Genomic DNA, 25046 nt, shown 5'->3' with positions numbered 1-25046 from the left:
ACGCTTTTGTCGTTTAACAAAATGATCAAATGAAATGAATAAAATAAATGTTATTCTAAATTAACTACTAGCTACAAGTGACTGCTTGAAAGCTGCAACTGTCTATTGTTATTTCTGAATGGACCGACTCAGAATCTAGTTAGAGCTAAATGCGAGATGTACTCGTAGTGACGTCTACGCCCACAACGTTTAGACGCCAACGCCGTTTGTAGATTTATATTCTAGCTATATTTTATGTACGAGAAGGAAAATTTTCGCACTGAAAATATACTCGTATAACATTTTTGATTTGGCCATCATAACTACTTAAATATCTTTTTAACTTTGGCTTTTTTAATGACTGTCCAATTACGATATGAATGCGATTTCACGAGCATTATACTCCGATCGCATTTTTTACATTAAATTTTTCACATTTCGGCAGTACCCCCAGCGATATAATCGTTTGGTAAATCTATGCCAAAAATCTTTTTAATAAAATATGCATGCATGCGCAAATTGCGTACTTTTTATTAATTTGAGATAATACTTTAACCCGATGGTCTTGAAAAATATGTCGTTTCGATTTCAAAACTTGTTACTTACTTGTAATATTCTGTTTATACAGCATTTACAGATATTTATTTGAGATAGATACATGTATGTATGATTTGCGCTAAGCTTATTATGTTAATACTCTCTGCATTTCCCCTTGAAACAAGCTGACGTAAGACCAGATTATGTTAAACAGCATTCAATGCTACCTTTTGTTATCAATATTATCGGACGAACTGAAACAATATAATAAAGTGTAGTAAAAATGTCACTTGCTTAAACCTAAAGGAATATATCGTGTTGAAATCTTGCATGCCTGAAAAGTTTTACAGTACTTCATGAAGTAATATTAAGTCCACACTTTATTTGAGTAAAGTGATCTTTACGATCCTTAACTTAACATCCCTTGTTCTGCGAGAAGATCCTTGCTACTTATTTGCACACACTATAAGTCAATAAATTGTATTGCATTTTTTTTTACAAAACTCTGGTCAATATAATAATATTAATACATTTATTTATAAATAATAATGAATAATGTACCATGTTTCATGGTCGCTAAATTTTTTTTTTTATTAGCTACCTGGTATATTATTTATTATTATATAAGAATATATTTTTTTATGTAAAATGAAAGAAAAGTCGCTGTCGTTTTTAATTTTTAGACAATTCAGAAGGGTCAAAACACCACGGTTTGGGGTTTAAAGCGATTATTATTTTCCGGTTAGCTAATTTCGGGTCAGTCTAAACCGCACTGTTGTTTGGATTACGCATTTGTGTCATTTGGCGGAGGTCAAAAGGTTTTGAGCCACGTAATTCGGGTGTAGCTGACCGAATGTCCGTTGAGAATGAGGTTATATCATACAATGGGATGCTAATAAATAATGCAGGGTAGAACGCATGGGTAGATATCACTTGACAAAAAGTGAAAAAGAAAATTTTTGATTGAGTAATCTAACTCATTTCAGCTTTGAAGTACCGTCATCGTTTCCGAGACAATAATAGCAATCATATCAAATGCATAAAAAAAACATGCAAACTAGAATAAATTTTCATCTCCAATATCGCATTCGTAATTAGGACGTTCCGCATCGCAGAATAAACTCACTCTACAAAGTTGTTCGCATTTATTAAAGGAAACAAATAAAACCGATGATCTGAACCAAATGCAGCATCGCAATTGCATACGAAGTTGGACATAAATTAGTTCCGTTAGTTGCGGAGCAAACTCGAATAGACTCGAAACGATATTGACTTCTAAAATAAGCTCGGAACTGTTAGACTGTTAACAAGTGGGGTGCTATTTGAGCCCGAACGCCCAAACTCAAGCTCTCGGCCATTAATCCAAACATCTTAACGATTGTTTTCAAGCTTTAAAAGCCATCTGCGGCCGGAGGTCGTCGACTTTAAGGAGACTTCCGAACGCGAGGATTTAGGACAGCTTTTGGATAAATGGATTCTTGATTGGATGATCGAGTATGCAGACTGAGTTTAAAGACCTAGATTCTAGTTGAGAACCGGGTCAACTTTGTATGGTTCGGTGGAATTATACCCTGTTAGCATCGAGTGAATTTCGTGGATATTCGGGGACGTTTATTGATCCGATGCATTTCGTCAATCTATCTTGAATTCGCTTTAGAGAAATGGACACGAATGAATAATGAGAAGTCAAGCGGACTGCATTTAATTTTAGAGCTTCAAAAGACCGTAACAGGGCTAAATCTAAAAATACATATATGTCTGCATGTGTTTCACAAATCAACTGTTATTTTTGATTATATTATATTATAGTTATAGTTGGAGATCCGAAATCAAACTTAATTTTTGTAAATCAGCAAAGCTATGGCATTAGTAGAGGATGTAGAGTCGTGCGGGCCCGTTAGAAAAAAAATACTTAGCAATAGAAACACTAAACATAAATTCACACACAGAAAATATTTCAATCTTTACGAGCAGTTTTCGCGTTCATCCGTGAAGACAGTAAAATCTGTCTAATTGCAGTTTCGATGTTCGTCGATAAAACTGAACTTTAGTGGGTAGGTAATAAAATAAATGTGTTTGAAGAACATAGTTTTCACATCTGTTTCAAGGCCGGGAGTTCCCCCACTCACGTTCTACTTTTTTTCATGTTATCAGGCATGTGCCACGCTTTATTTTAGGGTCACTTAAGAGAAAATAGAAAAGTATGTCGCTTGTGACATGTCGGTTATGTATTTTGGCATAGCCTAACATAGATAATTGTATTTTTATCCATTAGCTTGTATTTACTACCTTTTCATATTAGCTTCTGTCCGCGACATCGTTTGCATGGAAAGGTTTCTCTGGGTAAAATGTAGTTAATAAACACATAGTTATTCAGGTTTTAAATTATTTCTGTACCTAAATCCGTTTTGTAGTTTTGACGTGATTTATTCATATATCAATATAATCAGTAAGATTACATTTAAATTGACTCATCATTTTCTCTGTTAGGTAAATAAGCATCATTGTTACAACAACAAACTACCAATCGAAATCCCTTATAGACTATTTAATAGTCTAACACTTCACGAAAACTTATAACGATCCATACAAAAAACGCCTTCAAACTCCTATAAAAGTTGAAGTCAACCCTACCCGCATGTGTACTGTACATATACACTCCAATCCAGTTGTCTTTTCTTAACTTAATAAATGTAAAAAAAATGAGTATTAGATGAATGTTTGTTACATGATCACGCCAAAACTACTTAACGGATTTTGATAGAATTTTCTGCAAAGGTGGCAAATAACCTGGATTAACACATAGCATATATTTTCCCCTGGGAATGCGTCATAAGTCGTGGGCAGAAGCTAGTCTTCTATATTTTATATAGTATGCTAATAAATAAATAAATGGGGATGTACAAGTGTCTATACTTATACAGCCACTATGCAAGACGGCCCCTGTTTTGAGTGACTTAAAGGGCTTATGGAAATTTGTCCTGCGTCAAATTGTCAACGTCACCTGCTTAACTTGTCTTAAATAGGCTAATGACGGAAGATCCTTTACAGGATTTTTACGGAGCAGCGAATTTCTACTGCTATGAACTATCATTAGGCGAGTTACTATCCAGTTTTGTAAGTATAACTAATCAGCGACCCAAGGATAGAGAGTTTTATCAAGTATCGAACTCTCGATACTTGATAGTACCGACTGTAAAAAATCTCAATACAGTGGTGTGACTTTCGACGACTCTCAGCTATCAAAACATTTTAAATGAAAAAGTGCGCCCCTTGCGTTTTCTGCGAGAACTATTTGCTTTTAGTAATTTTAACTGACCTTGCTATTCGTAAGCACTGAGGTACATTTAATCATTATTATGTAATTACCACAGCTTTTTGTACAATTTACAGGTTTCAAAGAGCATATTGTTATTTATACTTGGTACATATTACAACAGAATTTTCACAATCAAAAGAACATCCCGAACACTTTGTATCTAACTAATTACTTTCTCACTTTGTACTTAGGTTTTTCGTTCATTGCCTCAAGCAGTATATTCAGAAGATGAATACTTAATTATTTACAAGAAATTTATAATTAGATAATCTTAATCTTCAGAGTTCAATTAACTTGTTCATTACATTACAAAGTAAATTAATTAAAACATATAATATGAGTGTTTTAATATCTTACATCAAAGGTTTGTTAATCCTTTGAAAATGTACGGTTGATGAAAAATACGACATGTTAAAATTTACTCTGTATTTTTAACGATATGGAAATTTGATACTGCCCTTGGTGATGTCTGCACGGAAAAATATCCCAGAGAAAGAATGACCAATTGGTTATCTAGAGTACAATTTAATTATCTGTATTAGACATATTTCCATGGAAGTAATATTATTACTTCCATGCATATTTCATTAGAATCTATTCGGTAGATTTTGTGTAACGGGAACAAACATACAGACAAGAAAATGATAACTATGCTAAAATTATTATATATTATCTTAAGCCTAAAGCATTTTTCTTTTCGAAATTGATAGAATTTTTCCTAATAGAACTTTTAATAAACAATAAACGTTCGAGTTGCATGTTATATAATTATTAGAATACTAAAATTGACGCGAACACGCATTTCATTTCGAAAACTTGACGTTTCGGCGCAGGTTACACTGGCCTTGGTCGCAGGCTGACTGATTTTACTAATTATTTAACTTTGACACCTGGTTAATTATTGTTAGTAATCAATCATACGATTGTTTTATTTAATATATTATTTATATTAATATAAGAAACCTAAATAAAGTTTATATATGTAATAAATAGACAGATACCTAAACTATTTATCAGCTATAATAAATTACAATAGCTTTCTAAAGGAAACCGTACGAATCGTAACAATGGTGGGTATAATTTATCGCGATATTAATATATTGTACCCTTACAAGCTTTTAGTAACCACAAATCATTGGTATTTCCTTCTATTTGAAACCTAAAGTATTCGATCCTACGTGTGCTGCCATCTTGCAGGTGGTTGTGTAAGTTTCCCCTTCTGCTTGCGTTTGGAGTCTCGTTTCTTCATTGCTGTTATGCTAGAGGGCGTTATTAAAAATACGTATTTAGATGTTTTTTTTTATAATTCAGCTGTTCTTTGTAATTTAGTATTTTTAATCCATTACGTGGTGCTTATAAAACTTAAAACATTTTTTTATACTGGTGTTTAGATATTTTACAATGCTGAAGTATTAACATTCCAGTTTTTTGTTATATTATTATCTAAACGTTTCAGAGTATGCAATAACAAATGGATAAAATAATCATACCATGCTTTCTTTTTAAAATGTTTCACTTATTTACCAGTCTGTTTCTTTTTGACCTGTAAAGCTTTATAACACTGGTGATTACTCAACATAAAAGGTTGTTTATACCAAGATACTTATCCTTAATTCAAAAGAAAGGGACGTAGAAAAAAATTGCGACTGATGTCTGAATTAAACCAAACCATGAAGTAATGAAGGTATTTTATGAAATTCCCTTTATTTCCCCCACCGTGATGAATGGCCAGTCAAAATGAATCATCAAATAATATTGCAGGGTAACCTTTAATAAGGAATGAAAAAAATACGAGAGCGGCTTTAAATTTTTCTTAATGAAGCAAACTGGGCCGCGTGGGTCTATTGTGTGGAAAATTGGTGAGGAAGATGTTTTAATTTTTATGTATTTTGTATTATAATCTCTTTTTATTGTGATGGTGAAATTGATGTGTTGATGTAAATACTAATAAGCATTTGAAGCTACTTTGCTAGTTTCGTCTAGTAAGATTTTATGTTGACGAGAATATTCGATTATTGAGAACTGACCATTAACTAAACTGGACAAGGGAGACAATTTAACAGGCGGTAACCGATTACATTTTCAGTTTCAAAATGGGCACGCGCTCAATATCATCATGTCATGGGAAATATATTCTCTTAAATATATACTTAGATTTACATTTACTAAACTTTCTAAAAAATCCTTCAATTACCTATTTTCCGGTATATATTTTTAACAGTGTTTCTATTTCTATTTCATGCCCTCTAGTAATCTTTTGGGGAACAGTTAAACAACAAGTTGCCAGAAGATTCTAAACGGCGTGTGCTTTATCTTAGTATAACTAGATGTCGCACTCAGCGAAGTTACGTTACACATCTTTAAGTAATTGAAGCAAGTATCAAGTTATAGATGTCACTGTTTTAAATAAAATATGCGTGTTTAAGTAAATTTATATGTAACTAGCTGACCCGCGCAACTTCGCTTGCGTCACATAAGAGAGAAAGGGACAGAATTTTCCACGTTTTTGTAACACTTTTTACTGTTACTCTGCTCCTATTGGTCGTAGCGTGATGATATAAAATATGCATTTTTTTTCACGAAAAATATTCTCAAAATTATTTATATCTCTTAATAAAACGAAGTCGCGCTAAGGCATATCCGCCATTTAAACAGTTGCCATGGCAACGGAATTTTGTTAATTCAATGTCATTATAATATTGATTATTCGCGACTTCGTTCGATACCTGAATTTTCCCGGGAAATGCGTCTTTTTCCCGGGGTAAAAAGTAGCCTATGTCCTTTCTCGGGTATCAAAATATCTCCATACCAAATTTCATGCAAATTGGTTCAGTAGTTTAGGCGTGATTGAGTAGCAGACAGACAGACAGACAGACAGACAGACAGACAGACAGACAGACAGACAGACAGACAGACAGAGTTACTTTCGCATTTATAATATTAGTATGGATTTAAAAAAAAACCTGTATTAAAATTTACAAATATTGCTTTTCATGCTGATAAAAATATCGCATATTGTAATAAAATATTCTATAGATACTTAAATCAGATTGTTTTAACCTTAATTTGCACATTTTTCATCAAACAGGACGCTTGCCTGATTAATGATTAAAAAAACAATCGTATAGCACTTAATAGTCGCAGAGTTCTTATATACCTACTTAGCTATTTTACTAAGACGTCTGTTACACACTTTAATACATTTTGCAACATTTTAGCGACATAATCCAGGCACATCATCGCTTGTTGTCGCTTACACATGACGGTTTAGTTTCTAGTTTAGCCAGTACCTAATTGCTTGCCATGCAACAGGCAGGACCATCAAAACGACATAACCTAACCAACCTGTAAGCTTAGTTGTAATGTAAGCAACATTCAACGATGGTTAGGCCAAATAAGTGATATGAACAACGCGCTAGTCCCGGAATTAAAGTTGGATATGAAATTCAAACTGTAAGTTACAACAATAATTGAAATGCGATTTGATTTTTATTTTTAAATTTGTTTTAAAAGAGTTTTTTTTTTGGTGTTAAATAATTTAAGACTGCTGATCACACGGTCTCGGGTTCGATCCTCGGATCGGGAAAAGTGGCCCGGAGTTTGGTAATGTTCCTAGTAAATGACAATTGGCTCGCTCGCTATTACTCGGGACTTACTTGCGTGTATTTTTTTAGACCTCTGCTTACAACTTCGGGTATAGTCGTAATGTTGTGTATGTATTATCTAAGTATTCTTTCGGAGTTTTGGCAAAATCGAATATGCTTGTTGCCAATGGTGTCCTTTATCGCCATTGTTTTGCATACACTGTAGTATAAATTATTCATACATCACATATGGTGATGTATGAATAACTTATACAAAAAACAAGAATACAAGAGAAAGCCCGGTACATTACTGGATGATCCCCGATGAGTATCATGTCAACCGGACTATTACCGTAAAACGTGCATCTGATAATATTATGTAAACAATCTTGTACAAGAGACGATAAGGAACTAGCCACATGTCATGATTATGTTGAGTTTGGAGTTTAAATTAAATAGGTAATCGGTTTTCCTGATTTCTGAAGTATTAGGCAATGAATATTATCGTTAAGGAAAATGTTTTGAGCGCGATACCTACTTTGAACATTGCATGATTCTTTACTGTCGGTACTATCGAGTATCGAGCATTTTATATATTTTGTATGTACTCAAAAAATAGTTGTTACGGTGCTTGCTAGAGGCACTGATCAAATTTGTATACAAAAGTTGTCTATAGCTAGCCGATTGTCGATGGTTGATAGTAATAAGAAATTGGCCCCAGGCTAGGTACTGCTTCAAAAATTTAATACAGTCATTACTTTATATTTTTTGTTCGAAAGTAGCTATTAGGCGTGACAAACACTTAATAAAGTGTTATGTTTTTTCATCTTGTCATTCTAAGCTGAAACGATTACGAAATTTTAGAGGCAGTTGCAAAACGCAAGTATTTTGACAAAAAATCTCACAAAACTTCCTCGTCCGGTGACAATTTTAAATGAGAGGCACAGTACACAAAGTGGGCACTGACCCGTAATAGCCATAAAAGAAGAACACTGCAATAGTAGGTTCATTTATTTCTTTTCCATTCCTAAAAAGAAGTAGAAAATTAAAGTCTGTTGCAGTAAACACTGTGATTTAATTTGATTACTTCAATCGCAAAACAAAAGTGTCTAAAGCTAAGTAAACGCCCGATTGTAGGTACTACTTCTGGGTAAGTTATTATAGCCCAAAAATTTTGGCAGTTGTTTTCATACAAACTTTTGCCACTTTATGTAGCAGATAACTTATCTGATACCTTTTCAAAAGCTGTGAAACTGCCCTTAAGTCTACTTCATATAAATAAATGCCAGCCTATAATCTAGTACGAAATTAGGGACTCAAAAACTCGATGTATGCATTTTGTAATCGTCATACTTATATCAAAATAACTTGGATTCTAGTACTCTAAAGTTTAAGCCTAATAAATAATAACAAATAATTGCTATAATTGATCAAACTACATATTAATCCGAAGAAAGCAACACTCATTTTAATCTACAGTTTAACCTAAAACTTAGTAAAAATACTCTTAGCTCTTAAGCTGCTGTTCAAGATTTCAAACATAGGAAGCCTCGTTAAGCCGTGTTGCAGCGCAACGTTGCCCAATAGAAAAAAACGGAAATAAAATAAATAATTATTTTTGTAAGTATTTAATATACACTCACCTTCAGGTATAACAGGCGTGATAATAATGCACATCTATGAAGTACTGGGTGTCTTTCGACCATTTTATAGTCTGACAACTTATAAAACAAACTTGGCAAGTACGATTTATCTTGATGGATATTATCTTATCTTATAGCGGGTCACTGATATTTACTCCAGACTAAAATTAGAATTTTATATAGAAAATAAACAGGCATTTCGCACTTGCTCTCTACTAAGTTGTCGGACTATTATATGTGGCCAGTCTATTGCCATAAATCTAGTTAGAAATAAAGGAAAATAAATTGTTATACGTATCCGCTAATCTTAAGATACGATGACAAAAGAATACACTTGTTTGTATTGCAATACGAAAGCTGATATTATTATATTTTGTTTTGTCTTGGAGTATATAGAATTTAGTAAAGCTTTCAATTATTTAAAGGAATACTTTCTCAGTATTTTCATTTTAGTCCCTTTGTTGTTCTTTTAGAACTGATTGTTATATTAAAAGTGCTAATTCTTTAGGTGTCTCTGATAATATATACTGAGCACTAATGAGCATCCTTAACTTTTAAACTCTCGTTGCATGTTTAATGTATAATAGGATACGCGAACACCTTACCTTGAAATGCCTAACGTTTCGGCGCAGGTTGCACTCCCCGTGGTCGCAGGCTAACTGTCACACTATTTAATGAGCATCCTTTTATTTATGTTATATTATTCTAGTAAATTACAAAGCTGATACAAGTACTTCAATGGCCATTACTGGTCATTTTTGCATACCAAAGCTTAACCAAAGCAATGTATTCAAAAAGCAGAACAGAAGATAATATACTAACCTTTTTCTAAATATTAATAAAAAACGACCTGAAACTGGACAATAAATTTTGTTTAATGGCACCCATAAACCTATTTAAATATCTGAGCGGTACAGAATTTTTATCTTAACTCCACAGACCCATTAAAAAGTTGAGTCAGGTATTTTTTTTTACCCCAGTATTCTCTTTTCGGTCAAGGTTTTCCCCTTTTGAGTGTAACTTCTTACTGAAGGGACGTTACAATGAATTTGGAATTAAGACTTCATAATTTTACAGTTGAAAGGTCGGGTTTAATAGTAGGTCAGATCTTTAAAGTGATTAAATGCGGATGCGCTAAAATTATTACTAAGCAAGGTTAAGGAATGGTCGTTTCTTATTTGTGCCGGATGAGCTAAAATTGTTTCAAAATAGTGATTACAATAAGGAAATTCGAGTATCAAAAGTAATCGATACGCTTTGCAATTTCAAATTATGCACCTTTGGTATCGCCACTAACTCTTTAGCTTAACGTTAAGAAATATAAATTATCAATTTTCACTACCTACTCCAGTACCTAATAAACGGTGCATTACTGATCATTTTAAAGTCTAAGTCACGAGAGCGGTATAATGTTTTCTTTGAAGACATGCAAAGCAAGACTAAGGTTTACAAGCTTACCAAGCTGTAAAGAAAAAAAATTAAATTCGAGTCCATACGATTCGTGACGTCACAAACGACACGGTTATTCCAAAAATCTCATATAAACACCTAACATTAAATTCGGCGCTTATCACCTATTCTCGGCATACCCTGCCTTTGATTACGACATTTGGCATTCGATTTCCAACAGTGGAATGCCACGGTTAATGCCTGTAATATAAAATCGAGGGCCTAGGTCCTAATCGATAGGCACATTAACCTTCAGCACTCGAGAAATTGTAGTAATACGAGTTGATATCCACTTTGGACGACTGATTACTGGGCTGGACTGCCATTTGTTATGTGAAATAGTAATTTATATGTGAGAAATATTGTTTAAATGATGGATAATTTTTGGGTCTTTATTTAAGTGTTATTTGAAGTTTACACGGATGACTTAAGGCAAAGATTTTCAACGGACCTGAAGTGCAGTTCGAGGCACGTATGCAGATTTCACATTAAATTAGCAACTAAAACGACGTTACTGCAAAACGCCAGTTTGAAAAAATAACCTTAAATCTCGTTGAGTATCCGTTTCTGCTATGTTACGAGTTAGCCAAGCTTTTTCAAATTATAAATACGTAGAATTCAGAAACCGGCCACGTGCGGGTTGGGGATTTAGCATGCCCTCAAAAAAATAAGTCAATAAAAATTAAATTATCAAAAACACTTGAAGAATCTTTTTCATTTGTATACATTAATGGTCCCAGCGATACCATTATTCAAGATATTTTAGTAATCTCATAAGGTGCAGCGCAGACGGCACACTTTTTGTGCGATCGAGTCACAGACTCATTACTACACAGGTACTAATGTGGTAAAGTCTATTAAAAACTTAAACTTACCGTATTTTGTTTTTTCTTTAGACTGGAGCGGAATAAACAATACAGCACACTTCATCCCACATTTTTCTTTTTAAATGTCTATCATGATATTCTGCAGACTCGATCGCACACAAAAAGTGTGCCGTCTGCGCTGCACCTTAGCCGTAGTTGCTCCTAATATAATAAAATAAAGGTGAGATATTGCAATGTATTTGTCTTCACCTTTAATCTTCAGCTATTCAGCGACCCGCATCTTATGTTCTATAATCTTTTAGTTTTATTTTAATTGGCATCATTAAGGTGCACTTGAACTTTTTGCAACAGTTGTTATTGTTCGAACAAAATTAAATAAAGATGTTGCAGATGTTTTTTTGATCTTTAACTATCTTTATCGTTTTATAATTAATAAAATTGCTTCTAACATAAGAAGCCTGTAATTTATCTGCACATCTAATTATTCAGCTATTTATATTACTTTCTGCATGCTGTAGTGGTTTCTCTCCAACTGTCAAGGCTGATAGATTTTATAACTATAGGTACATTATCTTGACGAGTACAAAGAACGTATACATAATTATTTAATAAACAAAATATACATAATCTATTTAGGTTTCGATTCCTAACGAATACCTGTTTTAGATACGCTAAAAGTCACAGCTATATCTATCTCCGAACAAAAACAAATCATAAAACAATTTTTGTTCATATAATGTGCAACTCATAACAAGTCGTTTGCACTCACCAAATGTAATTTCAGATAACTGGCCGCTGTGGTTTACAAAATACGAAATTTTATCACCTCCCTACATTCTGCAGCTGTTTTGTTTATGAGCTTAAATATGTATGAAAACGCACAAATTGACCAGGATTTTTGTTAAAATATGTCATAAATTGTTTATTTTAGAGGCATACAAATTATGATTATACGAATTTGATCGTACGACGGAAAAGAGTAATTTTGTAATGCTATGTTAATTTATTTTAATATAAATTCGATTATGTAAATGGAAATAACAGTTTTATGTCGTGTTTTACTTGAAAACTAATAATATTATTTCATAGCATTAGGAAGTGAAAACGATATTACGAACTTTCTTTTTAATAGCACTAAAGTACCATTTGTAATGCACGTCGTGTGTACATATTACAATTATATGCCGTAGCATAAAATTACCATTTGTCATGTCCTTAAAAATATTTAAAGACATGACAAATGGTAATGTATTATTAGGTAATTTTTACATCGATTTACAAAGGAGCGACTTTTAATACTATTGACAAAAATTGTGTGAAAATCTGTAGCGTGTTTCGATACTGTCGGTACTTTCGAGAACTTTTAAAATATAAAAATATAGAGGCGCTGAACCGATTGCCATACATTTTTTTTCGATAGCTAGCTGATTCTCGGTACTCAATAGTTGTACGGAATCGCGCTACTAATCGTTGCCTCTAGCGGGCGCCGTACGAATTATTTTGTACTATACGATACTCAAATGGTTTTCCTAAAAAGTTTGTATCATTAACATAGCTGTCAAATTCAAACTAGAATAAAATTATCAGACATTTGAAATAGAATGGTTTCATATTCAATGTTAAAATAGCGAATGTAGACGAGACTGCTGTTGTGTAATAAATCTTACGTAATATAATATGTAATTTCATACAAAACCTTCCAGATTCCAGTCACATAGAAATCAAATGAGATGCGAGATGTTCATAGTACTTCATAGCATCTTAGTAGTTTGTCGGCGCCGCAGCGTCGCCAAGTATATTCATTAGTTAGTCATTCACTCAAACACTAGGAATCCCAATTACGTTTCAGTAAATGGAGTATGTAAATGTACTAAGATTGTTGACGTTCCGACTTTTATTTTAGTTTGTTTATTTCGGTATAAGAAGTAGTTCTCGATGTATTTGCTACATTTAAAATGTAATAAAACTAATAATTTTAGCTAATACGCTAAGGGCACTGATCAGTACCTCGATTCTCTACTACTATCGACTACCGACAACCGGCTAGCTATCTGACGGGTGACGTAATAAACATTTTGGTAGTACATTCTAAATGTCAAACGTCGATAGCTAGCCGGTTGTCGGTAGTCGCTAGTGGTAGAGAATCGAGGTACAGGTTTTCAAAATAAATATTATATTTTATTAATTTATATTAAGCAATTAAGATTGACTGCTTAGGAATAATTTGGTTTTTGATAACAATAAATAGACTTTATTTTCAATAAGTACTTATTGAAAAAAAATCACTAACAGTGTCTTAAGAAAATTTGACTTTCTTAATTCACAAACAGAAACGTATCAACAAGAAGCATGCTAATGACAATTCACCTTTTATAATTATAGCATAAATGAGTCGTAATTAAATAAAACGGTCAACGTATGCGTTCAGAATATTTAACTAGTCGTAAATAGCCGGCCCCTATTGTTTTCAATACCGACTACTATTAACCACAAAGCCTGCCTCTGAAATATTACGTGGTAAATTTTTAGAGCCTTAACATAAATTATTTTCAATATACTTTACAATTTCAATTGGTTTTAATAATTTTAGACCGTCCTTTAAGTTTTCTAAATAAATTTGGGTTCCTCGTTTAGATCCTCTTTTGCTTATTTCCCGTATTAAAAACTTACAGGAAGTGTTAGGAAAAATATTTTTAGGAAACATCCTTAGATTGATTCAGACTATAGGTACATATAACCAAATCTTCAGAGGAATCAATTTCCTTTATGAATATTGAAAATCAATCAAGTTTCATAACAACATCTTGTTAATTTATAGAACCTGTCTTTACTAAAATACTATGCGTATAACTATAATACTAAAGCAAGCAAGTTTAGTACCTAACACTACCATTGCCGTTAGAAATGAGTCATTCGTAGATTACTTGCAAACCGACAGCGATAAAGCTTACCTCACGAGAGAAATGAGCAGTTCCTTAAAGATTACTTTAAACTGGTTGATAATCTTAACAACACAGTATAAGGTAAATCGTAAGTTTGTAAGTATCGTACCAAGTGACGTGATTTTATATATGAACTAGCTGACCCGCGCAACTTCGCTTGCGTCACATAAGAGAGAATGCGTCAAAATTTTCCCCGTTTTTGTAACATTTTTTATTCGTACTCTCCTCCTATTGCCGTCGTAGCGTGATGATATATAGCCTATAGCCTTCCTCGATAAATGGGCTATCTAACACTGAAGATATTAAGATTCGCTGATATTCCCACAGCTACAACTAGCTCCTTGAATTCCTGTCCTGCCAAGGCAGAATGTTTACTTCGAAATAGTGTAGAAGAGTGTGGTAGTGTTTTTTTCTTCAAACATATCAACTCTAATGATGTAGTTAAGGCTTTTAGGTCGCTCAACTCCAAAAAAACACCTGACCTCTGGGGCATCTCTGTTAAATTAGTAGAAAGTATCATCCTGGAAATAGCCCCCCATTTGGCTTTAATATTTAATAGGTGCGTAGACGCTGGTGTGTTTCCGGACTTAATGAAACACAGTAAAGTAGTACCACTCTTTAAGAAGGGATCTAAGAGTGAGCCCAGCAATTTCAGGCCCATTTCCATCTTGCCTGCGGTTAGCAAAATCTTCGAAAAGGTCATATTAGAGCAACTCGAAAGTCACTTTAACTCGAATCAGCTATTTCATGGTAAACAGTATGATTTCACAAAGGGTAGGTCAACGATCGATGCAGGTATTTCGCTCGTCAAGCATATCTATGATGCTTGGGAGACATCCCAGGACGCCATTGGGGTGTTCTGCGATCTCTCCAAAGCATTTGACTGTGTCCAACATAATACGCTCCTTAGGAAACTAAACCACTATGGAATTAGGGATACAGCGCTCGATTTACTTGCGTCATATTTGAGTAATAGGATTCAACGAGTAGATATCAATGGTGTAAGGTCTTCAGGTTCAGCTGTTTCTCTCGGCGTGCCTCAGGGTTCGATACTCGGTCCGTTTCTTTTTCTCGTATATATAAACGATCTCCCCTTTCAGGTGCAGGACTTATGTGATATTATATTATTTGCAGATGACACTTCACTCATTTTTAAAGTAGATCGTTCGAAGTCTTGTTTTATTGATATCAATAGTATTCTTGAACAGGTCCACAACTGGTTCACTTGTAATAATCTGTTATTAAATTCTAACAAAACTAAGTGCATTAGGTTCACTATGCCCAACGCGAGGAATTTAGGTACTAACATAGTCGTAAATGGGCAAACTATCGATTTGGTAGATTCGGCAACTTTTTTAGGTATCAGTCTGGATAGCAAGCTCCAATGGGGCACTCAAATAGCGCATCTCTCGGGGAGACTCAGCTCCGCCGCGTACGCAATCAGAAAAGTAAGACAGTTTGCTGGTGTGGATGCGGCAAGACTGGTTTACTTTAGTTATTTTCACAGCGTCATGTCTTACGGTATATTACTGTGGGGTAAGGCTGCTGATATAGATGTTATTTTTGTCCTTCAAAAAAGAGCTATCCGTGCAATTTATAGTTTAGGAGCGCGAGACTCCTTGAGAGAGCTTTTTGGGCAGATAGGGATACTGACGGTGTCATCACAGTATGTGCTTGCAAACTTGTTGTATATAAAACAAAATTTAGGGACTTTCGCAACAAATAGCGATAGACACAATTATAACACTAGAAACAGACACAAATTAGTAGGTCCCCATCATCGTTTACACAAGGTGCACAATTCGTTTGCAGGTCTCGGCATTCGTTTCTTCAACAAGCTTCCAAAGCACATCATGGATTTACCCCTGCCAAAATTCAAAGTTGCTGTTAAGGAACATCTCGTTAGGAAAGCTTATTACAGAATTGATGAGTATCTAAACGACAATAGCTCTTGGGATTAGTCGCTCGCTTGATTAGGATTCTTTGAAATTAGGGAACTTTGCTATAAATTGTATAAACTCAGTAGCAGTAGGTCTAAATATTGTAAAATATGGGCAATTAATGATGCAAATAGGTGATGTTACGTACAATTTGATGTTATTCATAAAACTGTCACTTTTTTCTTTTATAATGTTCACAACCAGTGTGCTCACTTGCTGCCCATATTCTTATTATCACATGCTAGTAGGTGCTCCCAACATACGGTATGATCAGAGACTAATAAATAACCTAGCTATGTTCATTTAACTTAATTGACGTTTAGTCTATATCGCTGATTGTTGGCAGCTCCTCGCATGATCAATTATTGTATCAACCACATTGTAAAACTTTTTGGCGATTGAAAAGAGTGGCCGTGAGTTTCTCGCTAGCTCTTCTCATAAGGCTCTACCCCCTTTCCGAGCTAGTGGTAGATTCAGTAATTGTAACGACTATCATAAGTGTCAATATTTGACCTAAATGAATAAATGATTTGATTTTGATTTTGATTTTGATTTTGAAAGAATTTTTCAAATCGGACCAGTAGTTCTTGATATTAGCGCGTTCAAACAAACAATCAAACAAACAAACTCTTCAGCTTTATAATATTAGTGTAGATGTAAATCTTACACTTACCAATTGTTTTTTTTTACGACAACTCTAGCACTAAGAGTCGCTCTTGTGTCGCGGTAACTTTTAAAAACACAAACAACGGATACATAGTGCAATCAGACTTAAAACAACTTTTTGTAGTTCGCTCAAATATTTGTTCCGTGTGAGAATAATACCCACGACCTTCCATGTACTGACCAACCAATACATTGCTCGTATTATACACGAAAGTGTATATAGATATAGATATGTTTGAAATACACCTACGTTTAGCTATTAACGAATTTGTCTGAAAATGAATATAGGGAGCCCATTGCATTTAATTACATCAGACAATAAAACTAAATGATTTATTAAAATTCTCATATAAATTTAAAACACAAATCATGTAATTGTCATGTATTTAACCGTTTGTGTTTAACCCACCACATTCATGTTTTTGTTCGTATTGCTGACCACAAATATATATTGCGGGACTATAAAATGGCTCACTACGTTTCACTGATTACGTTTTCATAATTAATATCAACCTACGTTTAATTACTACTATTATTGTGGGTAAAAGATCATTTTGTCAGCGATTTTAAGTTTTGAATAAGTTAAAGTTTAATATTTATTATGAAAAAACTAGCCTACACGGTAACTATTCTCATAAAAAGTTGTGAAAAAATCGTATGAAGTATATTTATCTGTTGTGGATACGAAAGTATATTTCCAATAATATGAAAAAATGTAAAGGATATAATCTTACTCAGTAAGATACAAATTAATTTATAGATATTATAAGCAATTTCGAAAAATCCAATTCAAATATCAATTGATTTGTTTGAATCAGACTGTCTGAAGTAAAAAGAAAACGCTGTGTTGTGTAACAAATGTCAAGAAAAAGCAAAAATTAAAATAAAAAAAAATATTAGAAAAAAAGCCCAAGTAAAGTTACGGGTGTTAAAATTTTAATTACTAATTGTAATTAACACGTTCAATTAACCCCGTAAGTTCATCCCTTAGTCTAATATCAGGTTCTAAATCATTAGAACAGCTACTAAATTAATTAACTCCTACTTAAGTTACCAATTATCGTGGTATGATTTCAATTTACATGGAGAATATCCTGTATATTATAATATTACAGAACGTCCGCTTTCCAGGCATTAGTATATTAAATTGAGTTTCTAGATTATTCTTTGCCAATAGTTTTATATAAGTGACACAGTTATTACAGTGGAAAAGGAAAATTATTTCATAGCTTAAAATAAATGCACACGCAGCCACTAGCTTGTAATTAGGGTAAAACATTGACCTTTAAAAAAAGATAGGTTATCCATTTTTGGCACTGTTTTTTCAACTGCCTCCAAGCAAATTTTAATGAAAATTGTAGCTGCAGCTTTGCAATCTAAACGGAGAGAGTACATACTTTTGCATTTATAATAATCCTACAGTCCACTGCTGGGCAAAGACCTCAATCTAAAACGACGAAGGAGATAAACCTTGAGTCCAATTAGCTTCTTCTTCTTAGCGCGTCGATGGCAAACAAATTATAGTATATTATTAAAACTTAAAATAGTAACTAACTTAATTCGCTAATAAAGTGCTTATTCAGAGTCCCCAATGTAAAGTTTTACATAAATTAAAAAAATATACGGCAAGTAAGGTTCCTTCACGACGTTTTTTTACACCATGAGAACCTGTACAAATACAAAAACCATAAAATTAACGAACTGAGAAAGCTCAAGGGTCTGTTTACAAACAATTCTCGTCTTGTTGACCTAAACACGGTCCGATGCGAGGGGTGGAATGAAATAATTGCATTAATTACTTTCCCATAATCGTTGCGGTCCCCTGACATTCTCCTGAACACGATTTCTTTCACGCTAATAGCTTTGGAGAAGTAAGGCTGTTGGTGATTAAATTTTGCGGTCTGATTGTGTTACGACATCCTGCATAAATAATGGAAGTAATTGAATAGATGCAATGTTGATTAATTAGTATACCTTTAAATTATTCCAATCATTTAAGTTTGCCAATTACTTGGTATCAAGATCATCATCAAAACTACAAAGATATAAAAAAAATCACTGGTCAAAAGTAGGCACTAATTATAAGTATCTATTTAAGAAAAAATCATATCAAACAGAATAATTTTATCCATTACTAGCTTTTGCCCGCGTGGTTTGTGAATTAGGACAGTATTTTCATTCAGAAAAGAATATATTATGTTCATATGTGGAAACAAAACCCACAACACTTGCGGCAGGCAGCCCAAAAATAATCACTTGAACCAAGACTTAAAAGAACAAATAAAAAATAGCAATGCACGTGTCTTTCCCTTTAAAAGAAACAGGCGTGAAAAACACCAAAAGGAAAAAAAAACAAAATAAAAATAAAATCGTAAACAGGAAAAAGGTATTCACAAACAAATGTTTATACTAATAGGTATCAGCTTGTAACGTAACATTACGGGAAACACGTAATTTGCACTCACAGGTTTCTGAGAATAGAACCTTTGACTTGATTGGCAAGTGTTTAACGATAGGTGTAAATTCATATTTTTATCCTGTAGAAACTTTTTCCTTGACTTCGTGTGAAATTTTCCGAAGTAAAAGTGTCCTATGTGTAAATTTAGCTTAGAAAAAACCCTTCTTTATGAATTTTCATTGAAATACATTTGATAGTTTTAGCGTGAGCGAGTAACAAGCATACATAACAATCTATCATTAGAACTTTAGCATTTAATATAACTCTAATAGCTGGACTAAATCTAGTAGACGACTAGAACTTTTAGTAAAAGCATTTCGCCGTTTATATTTTTGGAACCATGAAATTCTCTTATATTTTCTAAAACTGTCCCACTTGTCACGTTACTTCGATTCTCTACCACTATCGACTACCTACAACCGGCTAGCTATCGTAAAATGTTGTGTGACAATCGGTACAGCGCCTCTAGCGGGCGTCGTAGAAACTTATTTGGCAGTATATTTTAAATGCCAAGCTACTCGATAGTAGACATTAATAAAAAATACCTGCTTATGAACCCGAGACCTTAAAATCAACAATTACGTACAATACCACTGCAGTGGCGTCAGATTCACACTAAGATAATGCATGCCAGTTTTGTTTACTTCTTCTTACAAGTTTGTCATATAAGTGGTCACATTTGTGTGATACATCTTTGTAAGATAAGGCAAGTTACGCAATTGTACTTGTAAGATCCAACCTGACTTTGTAAACTAAGTAGCCTTTAAGTACTGGAAATAGGTAGAAAACTATTTGTATGAAAAAAATATAATTTGTACAAAATGAATTAAATGCGGAGATATCTCTTGAGATAAATTTCAGTACCTTACAAATTGTCGTTTAATCCGAGAAGCGAAACCCAAAACATTAATTGAAAGTTTTATTCGACGTAAACTTTTTTAAATACAGGAGCAGTATTTTTTTATACAGTAGTAGGACTAAAAACACATTTTAATGAAAAAAAATTGAAGTACGTCGTATACTATATACATCAAAGTTTATTATTTACACGACAAATACACTAGCTAGCATAATTACAAAATGCAAAATAATTAAAAATACACATTTATTGCATAATATTTTAGAAACTTACAACACATTTTACTACACGATACGTTATTCAGTACCTCTTTCCGTGTCACCTCACACTAAACAGCTATACAATAAATCAAATCCAGGTGTTATAACAGTCTAACTGCTCCAACTAAAGGCAATACTGCAACGATTTCCGTAGAATATTGCCTTATGGCATGTGGTTAGGTTATAGCATTGTATCGTGAATTTCAATCTGACTGTTGGAGCCTATTCTTTTGTTACGATACAAACTAGACCGTGCTATTGACGTTACAGTCTGAATGGCTTTTATTGCTGAACTTGCCTAAAGTTCTGTAGTAAATGGTAGTTTGGGTACTGTTTTGATGCAATTTTGGAAACAAATATGAAATGAATTGTAATGATCAGTATAGGTTTTTGTTTGAATTAAAATGTGCAGGTAAACTAATTTATGTAGCGGAAAGCGAAAGCGAATTTGTGTAATGCTGAAATAAGTTTGACAATATTATATTATGTTTTCCTTCTTAAATAATTACATGAGGAGAATATCAAGGCATTTAAATTCCAATCTCGAAGAAAGTAATGGCTTATATAAAAAGCGTTTGCAATAATCAGATCTTACTTGGAACACTTCGTCACTTTTCATCTTATCAACAGAACTGCAACTCTTTTTTCTATTGTCCAATTCTTAGCGCTTTCCTTAATCATGAAGAGAAATTCAAGGACCATAACATCATCATTACGATGTTTATTCAAATATGTTTTTCCAAAACAAACAACATTTCTCTATTAAAATATTACATCCAAACGCGCCTGTTACCATAATGTAATAGCAAACAAAACTCATAACAATATTTCCATTATTCAGAAATTCCCGGTACTATTTACATCCGTACAAGTTAATCTTGAGAACAATAAGATGTATTTTGATGCGGTTGCCGCTTCCATAACTTGGTTGAAGAAGATTTACGTGTGGTCTCCTTTCTTGTGTCACACTATTATTACTATGACAAAAGGGAGCCGGGAAATGTAAATACATAAAGCCACGAACGTAATATTACTTTGATGCCCTTATTATGTTATGTTACCCTTTATTGAATGGAAATGAAAGAAAGGATTTAGTAAAACCGTATATTAGAATTTTGGGGAACTGTAACTTTTTTGACCTTGCTGCAGATTTCGTTGATGGCGTGTTGGTGTAAGGTAAAAAAATCTTGATACAAACTTTTAGGATCGAATTGAGAACTAAGTAAGTCACTGGTAAATTTTTATGCGATGTTCTATAAACTGTCAACCAGCCAAACTTCCAAAATAACTTTCCATTTCATAGCAACTATTTATATTTATCAAACACTTAATATGATAAAAACAATTGTCTTATCCTCTTTTTTTGCAATTTACAGAAAATATTTTATTATTTTTTCGAATTGAATTAACAAATAATGGATATTCCGGAATAACAAAATAATTTCAAACATCAAATAGCATTATTAAGTTCAAAACAGAAAAGGTAGAACAATGATCAACCCTCACTTTACTCGCAAGTCGTAAACATGTTTATACGCAAAAAGGTTTGGGTTTAACCCAACATCTATATCCTGAACTTCATGATCCAAAGTTGCACTACAGTAACTTTCAACAAAACACAGCCTTAAAAGCCTATCATTGGGTTGGAACCTTTTCCACACACGTAAAAATACATTCAGAAATTTTTGGAACACAAAATCTTGTTTTTCTTTTTCACTATGTGTGTTTTTAAAACAAAACAATGATTGTGATTCTACTGTTTGGCGTTCGCGGTGCTTACTGGTTGGTACATGATGGTTAAGTAACTTGTAGCCTGGACATTGCGTAGATGGGTGGCCGCTTAGAGGTATGAGAGCTGAACGTGTCTGTGCTTCAGAGAGCTCAAAAAAGTTGGCACTTTTTAAGCAATGTTAAAAATCTCGGGCAGCTTGAAAAATTTTGACACACCAACATACGCCAATTACTAAGCGATAAATAATAAAACTAGTAATACTATATACTAGTGCTTTTTAAATAGAATTTTATAAATGTGTGTTGTCAAACAGTTTTTCTTGTACCACTTGCGCAGCGCTCAAATCTCGTAAAACAAAGACTTTGTTGACTTTAAAGATTGCAATGTACTGAGTTCTCTGAGACTAGAGTGCTGCCAGTGTAGAGTTAATACAACCTTATGTAGCTTTTTATTTTGCTTTCATATCTACTTTTTCTAAAACGTAATATTCGTTAAAAGAAAAACTAAATATTATTTAGCTAAGTAAGCACTGGTAACTTGGCTTAATCACTACAGTACTTTGTTAAAGAATGAAAGGCAAATATAAATATTCCAATAAAGAACGTAATGAATGTAGGTACGAAAATAAAATCCGCCAGAATTCCATCACTAGTTTTACCGTTATCCGTGAGAAAAATATAAAATCTCAAAACTTACTAACTGAATAAAAGTAAAGTTTTGCAGACAGCAATAACAATTTACCTACTTCAAGTAGCTGATTTATCGGTTATATCAAATTGTGGACGAACCGAGTCGGTCAAGTAACTTTACCGAACAGATTGAAAAACTTTTTATTTCCGATACCGAACGGTAAGTTGGGGTTTTTAAAACTTCTGCCATATTCTCTAGACTTCTTGCTGAGCAATTCCAGGCCTTATTTCTTTTGAATTCCGTCTATTTTTTAATATTTGTGAGTTTCGCAAAAGTGTAAAGGGCAAAAAAGTCAAAATTTTGCAAACAAACAGCTATTACGCCGACATTGGCGAAGTTTAGATCAGAAATGTTGGAATTGGCATGTTGAGCGCGGCTTAACAGCGCCAGATGCTTCGAATACTTTATAAAAAAAATCCTTCGAGACTCTGAGGCGAGATTATCGATTTTAGCGAAGAAAATTTTACGAATGAAAACCTTAACGACTGCAAACTAATATTGATAATTCAATTCTACACGAAATGCAACTAAGCTCAAATAGAGCCGAAACATAATATCATAAATTCTAAACACACTTAGACCGTCTGCAGATCCTTAATCTTTAAGGAAATGAAACAACAAACTAGTTAGGGCGGTATACCACGACCACTTTCCTCGCAAACTGCTTACATAGCACGTACCGATTTAGGAGGGCCTAACTCTCACTGCGCTGCAAACTGCAATCGTACCTACCACACATGGTAGTATAACCATGCCTCGGTAAGCACCGTGGCAATGCGGAGAAATGGCATTTTCGAATTTAATCAGCGCGGGAAGGAATGCCCAGGTATTTCATTGAATTCTGTGTTTGTTAATAGTCGTGTGTGTGTGTGATCTGAGATGGGAATCAAGTAAGATGTGAATTTTGTTTATTTTGTGTTAGAGGTTTAGTATGGTTATGATTTAATTATCTACTTATTATTTTGGGTTCATCTTTTACTTATCTATTGTTTAAACTTCGATTTTTTATTGTGTTTGTCTGAAGAGCATAAGTAAAACTTTAATCAATGTCGGGTGGTCCCGACATTGATTAAAGTTTGTTTTTATTATAATGTTTCATATGACGTGTCATTGTTTGTATTCTAGACAATTCTAAGTGTTGCTCTTTCTTCCAATATAAATAACCTCAAAACTAACTTACTAAAAGTCGTTTTAATGTCGATGTAATTTGACTCTGAGCTCTGTACTATCAAAAATTCATTATTTTGATTCATTAACTAGTCCTATTGTTTGTTTTGTTCTATTCTACAAAATCTCTTTACCCTGAGGGTCCATTACTCAAGTTTTTGTTACAATCAATCTTTACGACAGACAATGAGATAAAAACAAAAAGGTTTCAAATAATCATAAAATTCTCTTTCAATTGATTTGGTTTGTTTTTTGGGTTATTTGAAACCGTTTTAACGTTAGTCAATAATGTTTTTGTTATGTAAGAGATAACAGTAAGAAATAATTTGGAACATGATGACCACGATGGTTATTTAAAATGTTTATTTTATTTGAAGAAAACTTGGTACGTAAAAGAAATGACTATGTCGTACTCTTATGTCAAGATGATAACCAATAAATATACGTTTGCAAACACAAAGTGTATCAGTATAAAGTTAATTTAATTTTAAGAGAATAAACCCAGAAGCAGCAAAATAGTTTGTAATTATACTCACTTTTACAAAGCCTTACGAAACATACTTGATTAATATTTATTTATAAAGAAAGTGCACGTTTACTGTTAGTGTTGAATGCCGGAACTGTGAAATTATGAACACAATATTATCATAAAGCGACTACAAAACAATAAAATATGTTAGCACTGCACTGACCTAAATTTAGTTTAAGACACAGTAAAGAAGTCTTACATAAGACACCTTCAATTTGCATTATACAGTTCTATGTTAAAACTGAACTGTTACTGTTTGGCAAAAGGTATTCACTTTCAATGGCAAAGTAATTCAAACTCTTTATCTCACAGTAGAGTAAAACGTACATAATGAACTGCTAGCAGTCGTTCATTGAACTATTATAAAAAGAACAATATAAAAAGTAACAAACCGCATCGTATTCGAACAAGCGACTCTTGGCTTCGCTTATTTAATTAATTAAGGGGCGTCCATAATTAAGTACA

The 25046-nt window shown here is 33.3% G+C and overlaps 1 protein-coding gene across 2 annotated transcripts in view; it reads left to right on the top strand.

Moving 5' to 3' along the window:
* The first annotated feature begins 23570 nt into the window (after positions 1-23570).
* Positions 23571-25046, top strand: part of LOC142975453 (uncharacterized) — a 33332-nt gene continuing 31856 nt past the window's right edge. Inside the window, exon 1 of one of the 2 annotated variants that reach the window (XM_076118296.1) lies at positions 23571-23711. In XM_076118296.1, the coding sequence (XP_075974411.1) occupies positions 23704-23711 (8 nt within the window). In that variant the 5' untranslated portion in view covers positions 23571-23703. Of the gene's footprint in view, positions 23776-25046 lie in introns of both variants that reach the window. The other variant, XM_076118295.1, reaches the window with a different exon arrangement.

This window comes from Anticarsia gemmatalis, chromosome 9 (assembly GCF_050436995.1).
Source record: "Anticarsia gemmatalis isolate Benzon Research Colony breed Stoneville strain chromosome 9, ilAntGemm2 primary, whole genome shotgun sequence".
Lineage (NCBI taxonomy): Eukaryota > Metazoa > Arthropoda > Insecta > Lepidoptera > Erebidae > Anticarsia > Anticarsia gemmatalis.
This window is presented reverse-complemented; position numbering and strand designations above follow the sequence as displayed.